The 9,687-nt window shown below is 41.2% G+C and overlaps 1 protein-coding gene across 1 annotated transcript; it reads right to left on the bottom strand.

Annotated features, from left to right (window-relative positions):
- Positions 1–2,655: 2,655 nt before the first annotated feature.
- On the bottom strand, positions 2,656–5,029 carry LOC139575414 (uncharacterized). Its single transcript, XM_071400353.1, has 2 exons — positions 4,498–5,029; positions 2,656–3,906 (listed from the first exon to the last, which is right to left on the bottom strand). Exon 2 carries the CDS (start codon positions 3,881–3,883, stop codon positions 2,996–2,998), a length of 888 nt encoding a protein of 295 aa, XP_071256454.1. The 5' UTR covers positions 3,884–3,906; positions 4,498–5,029; the 3' UTR covers positions 2,656–2,995.
- Positions 5,030–9,687: the final 4,658 nt, after the last annotated feature.

Genomic DNA, 9,687 nt, shown 5'->3' with positions numbered 1-9,687 from the left:
CATCAGACTACTTGGAATACATTCAGACAAAATTCATTTAATTCCTCACTGTTCATCAGACTACTTGGAATACATTCAGACAAAATCCATTTAATTCCTCACTGTTCATCAGACTACTTGGAATGGGATTTTTAACGCAGATATCCTTACACAATGCCTTTGTTTTAACGTTCTTTATACAAATTTAACAGAAATTCATACTCACGCCCAGTCACTGATCTTAAATTTAGTTATATTCTATAATACAATATGCAGATTTTTGATTTAACAGGCTCTGCTTACCTTTATTTGTCGAGCTCTTAGATCAGTTTCCTGGGATGAGTTGAATTCCCGATGGCTCCTGTGAACAGGTCACCCGTCCTTCTGAATCTGTCTCAAACTTCTCTTTTCTCACATCAACTCTCTATAGACCGAATTCAAAGGTTGATAAACCATCCTCTTCTACCAAGTTTTGTTGATGATTCGTTACTAGAGAAATGAGACCAAGTCAAGACGCTGGACAGGGTGGATCGGTATATAGTAAGACAGTTTATTCGATGTAAAGATATCTGAGCAAAGCGTGCTGCACGGACTCATTCATTTAGCTCAGAAGGAACTAGCCGACAGGAGTCCCGAAACATGGAGTGCATTTACATTTTATACATTAATTGACGTAGGTAGATTCTGGCAGTTCGTACTCCTGACTGGTCGCTGTGTGTGGAGGGCGGTCCCCTTCAGGCTGATATCAATGTTCCATTGGTTCTTAGTAGTGTTCTTTGTCCTTGGAACCCAGCCCCGAAAGAGGGGTGTGGGTGTGTATGTGTGTGCGTTCGTGCAGTGGCATTCTTGTGTGTTTCTGCAGTCATGAGATAAGAGGAGACAGTAACCAGCAGTTGTTGTCTTAGGGCCAGGGGTTCCCTGCCTGGAGGAATGTTGAGCAATTACCCTACTCTGGCAGTTTAGTTTTATTGCTCCATAACTGTTTTTGTGCGGTCTGCAGTTTTATAACACTGGGTATCCTGTTCGTGCCTCAGCAATTTTGTGCTTTAGAAATGGGGTGTGTTGAACAACAGACCATGCTTATGAAAGAAGTAGTTATAACAAGTTTTAACTGTGTATTGTTATTAATCAAAAATATCATTTATTACATTTGGAATTGTGACATGTATAGTTAAAAAGTGTCTATTTAGTGTTGCTGAGAATAACTGTCAGTGACAACAATACATATTTGAAAACAATGACATTATTTCTACCTTTGTTGATTTCGGGCACAGGCATAAAGCCTAGACAGGCGGCTGGGAAACTCGAGGATCTCCGTTCAAGAGAGAATACTGTTACGGGGCTCCCGAGTGGCGCAGTGGTCTAAGGCACTGCATCGCAGTGATAGCTGTGCCACTAGAGAGTCTGGGCGGCAGGAATGTCCTTGTCCCATCGCGCACTAGTGTCTCCTGTGGCGGGCCGGGTACAGTGCACGCTGACACGGTCGCCAGGTGTACGGTGTTTCCTCCGTCACATTGGTGCGTCTGGCTTCCGGGTTAAGTGGGCATTGTGTCAAGAAGCAGTGTGGCCTCTCCTGAGTCCGTATGGGAGTTGCAGCAACGAGACAAGACTGTAACTACCAATTGGATACCAGGAAATTAGGGAGAAAAAGGGGTAAAGAAAATAAAAAGAGAGAGAATAGTGTTTTGTTGAAAGAACGAGACCAGCTAAATTCTTTATTAACTGCTGGGGTGTTTATTATCTACAACTCTCGTCACATTCATAACAGGAAGCAGATACGGTGGCTCCCATAGGACAGATAATGTGAGTCAAAGGGAAACACACAAAACTAATACACAGGGACGACATAGTGAACATAACAACTGTTTATTATTGATTCTCATGACAATACAATGTTGATTTACTTTGTTTGTAAATGAGGAAATTGTAAACAAACAACCTCAAAACATGGTTAAAACTAACGTTGATATCATGGATGGTCAGTCCTTACATCCATAGTTCTATCTCTGCATTTGAGTGGTTACATTTCTCCAGCCACATCCCCTGTTTACCAAAACAGTGGCAGGGTGGCTACTTGTTTTTTTTAAACTACAGATTTAACGCACATTGTTGAAAAACGTTTCATAGTAAATCACGCTGATTGTATTTTAATTGTTCTTATAATCTGTGCTGTTTTGCACCATGGAAATATTGCATTGAGACCCAAAACAAATCATATAGATATCTAGAAGACTGGATGATCAAGTCAAAGAAAACATATCCTACAATCTGCAAGACACCCAGACGTTGTCAAATGTGAGTTATCAGTGAAACAAAGCTTTAGGTATGTTATTTATCAGATCATTACATTATCCACCTTAGTATGAATCTGTGAGCTTTGTACTCTCCCATTCCTAGTCATTATAATATAAACTGTAATGTACAGTAGGTGTTATCAGATCATTACATTATCCACCTTAGTATGAATCTGTGAGCTTTGTCCTCTCCCATTCCTGGTCATTATAATATAAACTGTAATGTACAGTAGGTGTTATCAGATCATTACATTATCCACCTTAATGTGAATCTGTGAGCTTTGTCCTCTCCCATTCCTGGTCATTATAATATAAATGATCATGTACAGTAGGTGCTATCAGGCCTTTGTGATAAGGTCAAGCATTCAATGAATTAAAAGGTACAATGTTCTCATTTGATATGCTTTCTTTATTGATTAACAGAATGCTCAGTGTTACACAGGAATCATTTTAATTGTATTACTTTTTACTTCAAAATAATATCTGACTAACACAATGTAATATAAAACCTTACAACCCCTTGATATATTCAGAAGAAATGAACCTGCTGCTAAAATATAATTTCGATAATTCAATTGTTAATTGATTGAAAACAACATTAAAGAAAACATTTCTAAATTATCTCTGACCGTGACTTTATGAAAATCAAACAGATAAATTGCCATGCAAAAGCTAATATCTGGCACAATTGTGGGCTGATTCTGCCTCTCCAACTCAGGGTTTTATTTGCCATACCAGAGGTAGAGGGGCATACCATTGTTGCCGGCATTCAGATTTTTATCGATGAGGATCAAGCCGACCTCGTCATAAGGACCAATTACATCAGGGTTGGATGTAACGGTCAAGGCCTTGATAGGGAGAGATCCATCTTTCTTGATCCAGACATACACTGACAGACCGTTTGTTCCCGCATTGAGGTTAACATCCATCATGGTGAAACCACGCTTCTCTAGGATGGAATCCTGTTCATGTTTGATGGATGCATTCATCTCAGTGATCCCTCCGCCCGTTGAGGTGGATTGACGGTACCAGAAGAAGATGGGTTTTCCTCCAGAACCTCTATTGAGATCTTCATCCAGCCGGATGTAGCCCTCTTTGAAAAGGTTCATGTGTTCGTGGAATGAAGTGGTGGCAGCAACGTCACAGATGTAGGTCTGACTCTTTCTCTTCACCCAGAGGGTGATGAAAGCACCTGGGTTACCGCGGTTCAGACTGCATGGTAGCCTTTCCCAGCCGAGCTTCAATTGGTGGGCCTCTTCGTTCTCGTTAGTGGTGAGGAAGAGACCTTCAATGGGAATGTCATACTTAGGGCTTTCACCTCTAAAGTACCACAGCTGGATGACGTCTCCTTGTGTTCCAGAGTTGAGGTTTTCTGGGAGCTCAGTGAACCCTGCTTTTTTCAGGTCCTCTTTCATTGCACCAGAGAATGAAAACTGGACTCTGGTGATGGGTTTACCATTGCCCTTTTTGAACCAGATGTAAACTCTGGTGGTGGATGAAGTGCCTTTGTTGAGGTTGACATCCATCTTGTTAAAGTCTTCGTCATGAAGCTGTTGGTCCCTTTCAGGGGTAGTGGAGATAGCAATTTCTGTGATGTATTTAGAAGCCATTTTGTGTAGTTGGAGACAAGTGTCTGTAGAGTAAGAATACAGAGTGACATTGGTCAACACCTCATGTGTAGCAAGACATGACACACTAAATACACCAAAGACCAGGACATCTGATAAGTATAACATATGAAGGAATCAGCGACCAGCTTCACTAAGTATTTTCTCCAGGTGTTCTAAAGGGGAAACATGGCTTGATAAAATGATGACCTCAAGGAAGCACTAAAACACCCTAAACAGATACTAAAAACACCCTAAACAGATACTAAAACACCCTGAACAGATACTAAAACAGACATTTGGTCTCGGCTGAGTCAAATGATTCATTATAAACATATATAACTGAATTGGTTAACTGAAAAAACAACACTAAAATACATTATCACACATCAGGAGTGGTAACAACGCCCTCTAGAGGACTTCATTAGTCATGTATTTGTTTTCCTCTTACATCAATTCTGATCCACATTGAAGACTCTGATTCTTTGATCATCTGAATCAGGTGTTATGGTGTTAGTGGAACAAGTGAAACCCATGTATCCCACCACCACCCTTTATAGTAACACAGACATACTCATATACACATCAGAACCCTTCAATGGAAGTCATTTCTTTACCAGCGGTGTTGTGTTCTTCCTCTGTTCTGGAGTGTCTTCTCTGGGAGAATGTGTCTTCTCTGGGAGAATGTGTCTTCTCTGGGAGAATGTGTCTTCTCTGGGAGAAAGTGTCTTCTCTGGGAGAAAGTGTCTTCTCTGGGAGAAAGTGTCTTCTCTGGTAGAATGTGTCTTCTCTGGGAGAAAGTGTCTTCTCTGGGAGAAAGGGTCTTCTCTGGGAGAATGTGTCACATCGAAGAGCTGAGTGTCTCTTTTATACATTTTCTCCAGTTAAGTTGGCAAATAATTCACCTATCAGAGTTCTACACAATACATATTCCTAGGAACTGTATCTTCCCTCCATTCAGAGTTCTACAGAATACATATTCCTAGGAACTGTATCTTTCCTCCTCCTCAGACTACACCCCACTTATAGTCATGTTTCAACCTGTCTATCCATTACCCAGTTCATGTGTAACGGCTGTCAATGTCGTTCTCCTCCTCAGACGAGGAGGAGCATGGATCGGACCAAGATGCGGAGTAGGAGGTATTCATGATTTTAATGGCAAACCAACAAACACTACAAATAAACAAAACAACAAACGTGACTAACCTGCAACAGTCCTGTGTGGCCCAAACGCTAACACAGGAAACAAACACCCACACAACACCAGTGAAACCCTGGCTGCCTTAGTATGACTCTCAATCAGAGACAAACGATACACACCTGTCTCTAATTGAGAATCATACCAGGCCGAACACAAAACCCAACATAGAAATAGAAAACATAGACTGCCCACCCAACACTCACGCCCTGACCAATAAAGACATACAAAACAAGAGAAAACAGGTCAGGAACGTGACATCATGTCTCCTTTTGACAATGACCTTAAAGTTGGAATCCATAGAGGTGAAACTGCCACTTCAGTTTGCGATATTACAACAAAGACGTTAATTCAAACAACAAAGAACAAAAATTATGATCGGACATCGTTCCACATGATTACCTGAACAATAGAACAGCAGAGTATGTACTATGATTTAGTATTTGTTATTTATATATACATATTGTTTTAGAGGGTAGATCATATTTAATATTGCAGATAGATAGTGGCTTCTATCAGTGTAATTGTCTGCATCATTTCCAATCCCTCATATACAGTGGGGAGAACAAGTATTTGATACACTGCCGATTTTGCAGGTTTTCCTACTTATAAAGCATGTAGAGGTCTGTAATTAGGTACACTTCAACTGTGAGAGACGGAATCTAAAACAAAAATCCAGAAAATCACATTGTATGATTTTTAAGTAATTAATTAGCATTTTATTGCATGACATAAGTATTTGATACATCAGAAAAGCAGAACTTAAAATTTGGTACAGAAACCTTTGTTTGCAATTACAGAGATCATATGTTTCCTGAAGTTCTTGACCAGGTTTGCACACACTGCAGCAGGGATTTACCAAAATAAGTGATCTAATGATTCTGACTCTTCGCAGCAATATCTGCAGCGCTGGGATGGCTGTATCCCCCATACAGTGGGGAGAACAAGTATTTGATACACTGCCGCTTTTGCAGGTTTTCCTACTTACAAAGCATGTAGAGGTCTGTAATTTTTATCATAGGTACACTTCAACTGTGAGAGACGGAATCTAAAACAAAAATTCAGAAAATCACATTGTATGATTTTTAAGTAATTAATTTGCATTTTATTGCATGACATAAGTATTTGATCACCTACCAACCAGTAAGAATTCCGGCTCTCACAGACCTGTTAGTTTTTCTTTAAGAAGCCCTCCTGTTCTCCACTCATTACCTGTATTAACTGCACCTGTTTGAACTCGTTACCTGTATAAAAGACACCTGTCCACACACTCAATCAAACAGACTCCAACCTCTCCACAATGGCCAAGATCAGAGAGCTGTGTAAGGACATCAGGGATAAAATTGTAGACCTGCACAAGGCTGGGATGGGCTACAGGACAATAGGCAAGCAGCTTAGTGAGAAGGCAACAACTGTTGGCGCAATTATTAGAAAATGGAAGAAGTTCAAGATGACGGTCAATCACCCTCGGTCTGGGGCTCCATGCAAGATCTCACCTCGTGGGGCATCAATGATCATGAGGAAGGTGAGGGATCAGCCCAGAACTACACGGCAGGACCTGGTCAATGACCTGAAGAGAGCTGGGACCACAGTCTCAAAGAAAACCATTAGTGACACACTACGCCGTCATGGATTAAAATCCTGCAACGCACGCAAGGTCCCCCTGCTCAAGCCAGCGCATGTCCAGGCCCGTCTGAAGTTTGCCAATGACCATCTGGATGATCCAGAGGAGGAATGGGAGAAGGTCATGTGGTCTGATGAGACAAAAATAGAGCTTTTTGGTCTAAACGCTACTCGCCGTGTTTGGAGGAAGAAGAAGGATGAGTACAACCCCAAGAACAGCATCCCAACCGTGAAGCATGGAGGTGGAAACATCATTCTTTGGGGATGCTTTTCTGCAAAGGGGACAGGACGACTGCACCGTATTGAGGGGAGGATGGATGGGGCCATGTATAGCGAGATCTTGGCCAACAACCTCCTTCCCTCAGTAAGAGCATTGAAGATGGGTTGTGGCTGGGTCTTCCAGCATGACAACGACCCGAAACACACAGCCAGGGCAACTAAGGAGTGGCTCCGTAAGAAGCATCTCAAGGTCCTGGAGTGGCCTAGCCAGTCTCCAGACCTGAACCCAATAGAAAATCTTTGGAGGGAGCTGAAAGTCCGTATTGCCCAGCGACAGCCCCGAAACCTGAAGGATCTGGAGAAGGTCTGTATGGAGGAGTGGGCCAAAATCCCTGCTGCAGTGTGTGCAAACCTGGTCAAGAACTACAGGAAACGTATGATCTCTGTAATTGCAAACAAAGGTTTCTGTACCAAATATTAAGTTCTGTTTTTCTGATGTATCAAATACTTATGTCATGCAATAAAATGCTAATTAATTACTTAAAAATCATACAATGTGATTTTCTGAATTTTTGTTTTAGATTCCGTCTCTCACAGTTGAAGTGTACCTATGATAAAAATTACAGACCTCTACATGCTTTGTAAGTAGGAAAACCTGCAAAAGCGGCAGTGTATCAAATACTTGTTCTCCCCACTGTATATATAACATTCTATTGGTTGAGAGAATGTTGTATAATAATTAAAAATGAAACACTCTAAGTTTTGAATCAGGGGTCATTTTATGTATCAGTTCATAAATCATGTTCCAAGGAATTGATACAATGGAAATCTCTTCCCAACAATTTTGCAACCTGGTATATTTTCTTTATCACCATTTTCTATAAACAATTTTGTTTCTTAATCCTTAGCCTAAAAGGTTTGGGGCCCTGCGGAAATCTAATTAACGTAATACAATAATAAAATCTGTCTGTTTAGGCAAGAGATATTGGGTTGGATGGGTCTCAATCCACCACATCAGCCGATGTCGCAATTCCGCATCTTCAGTGAAAAGTGGCAGAGCTAGAGTGGTGTTTGTCAGACCATGAAAATCTGTCTTCTCATGAAAATGTCTGTCGCGTCCGAACGGTTTGGTCTACAAACTAATACGACCAACAAACTAATACGACCTACAAACTAATATGACCTACAAACTAATGTGACCTACAAACTAATACGACCAACAAACTAATACGACCTACAAACTAATATGACCTACAAACTAATACGACCAACAAACTAATATGACCAACAAACTAATACTTCCTACAAACTAATATGACCTACAAATTAATATGACCTACAAACTAATACTTTCTACAAACTAATACGACCAACAAACTAATACGACCAACAAACAAATATGACCTACAAACTAATATGACCTACAAACTAATATGACCTACAAATTAATATGACCTACAAACTAATATGACCAACAAACTAATATGACCAACAAACTAATATGACCAACAAACTAATATGACCAACAAACTAATATGACCAACAAACTAATATGACGAACATACTAATACGACCAACAAACTAATATAACGAACAAACTAATATGACCAACAAACTAATATGACGAACAAACTAATATGACGAACAAACTAATATGGCCAACAAACTAATATGGCCAACAAACTAATATGACGAACAAACTAATATGACCAACAAACTAATATGACCAACAAACTAATATGACCTACAAACTAATATGACCAACAAACTAATATAACCTACAAACTAATACGACCAACAAACTAATATGACCTAAAAACTAATATGACCAACAAAATAATATACCAACAAACTAATATGACCAACAAACTAATATAACGAACAAACTAATATGACCAACAAACTAATACGAACAACAAACTAATATGAAAAACAAACCAACACGACCTACAAACTAATATGGCCAAAAAGCTAATATGACCAACAAACCAATACGACCAACAAACTAATATGACCAACAAACCAATACGACCTACAAACGAATATACCAACAAACTAATATGACCAACAAACCAATACGACCAACAAACTAATATGACCTACAAACTAATACGACCTACAAACTAATATACCAACAAAATAATATGACCAACATCCCAATACGACCTACAAACTAATATACCAACAAACTAATATGACCTACAAACTAATACGACGCACCCTAACGACGCACTCTGACGAACCCTAACGACGCACCCTGACGCACCCTAACGACGCACCCTGGCGACCCTAACGACGCACCCTAGCGACGCACCCTGACGCACCCTAACGACGCACCCTGACGCACCCTAACGACGCACCCTGACGCACCCTAACGACGCACCCTGACGCACCCTAACGACGCACCCTGACGAACCCTAACGACGCACCCTGACGCACCCTAACGACGCACCCTGACGCACCCTAACGACGCACCCTGACGAACCCTAACGACGCACCATGACGCACCCTAACGACGCACCCTGATGCACCCTAACGACGCACCCTGACGCACCCTAACGACGCACCCTGACGCACCCTAACAACGCACCCTAACGACGCACCCTGACGAACCCTAACGACGCACCCTAACGACAGGACGCACCCTGACGCACCCTAACGACGCACCCTGACGCACCCTAATGACGCACCCTGACGCACCCTAACAACGCACCCTAACGACGCACCCTGACGAACCCTAACGACGCACCCTGACGCACCCTAACAA

This window comes from Salvelinus alpinus, chromosome 5 (genome assembly GCF_045679555.1).
Source record: "Salvelinus alpinus chromosome 5, SLU_Salpinus.1, whole genome shotgun sequence".
In the NCBI taxonomy this organism is placed as follows: Eukaryota; Metazoa; Chordata; class Actinopteri; order Salmoniformes; family Salmonidae; genus Salvelinus; species Salvelinus alpinus.
The sequence above is the reverse complement of the archived record's forward strand: the minus strand, read 5'-3'. Positions and strand labels throughout refer to the sequence as shown.

Excerpts from the sequence above, each read along its gene's own strand:
- LOC139575414 (XM_071400353.1), bottom strand. The coding sequence starts at position 3,883 with ATGGCTTCTAAATACATCACAGAAATTGCTATCTCCACTACCCCTGAA.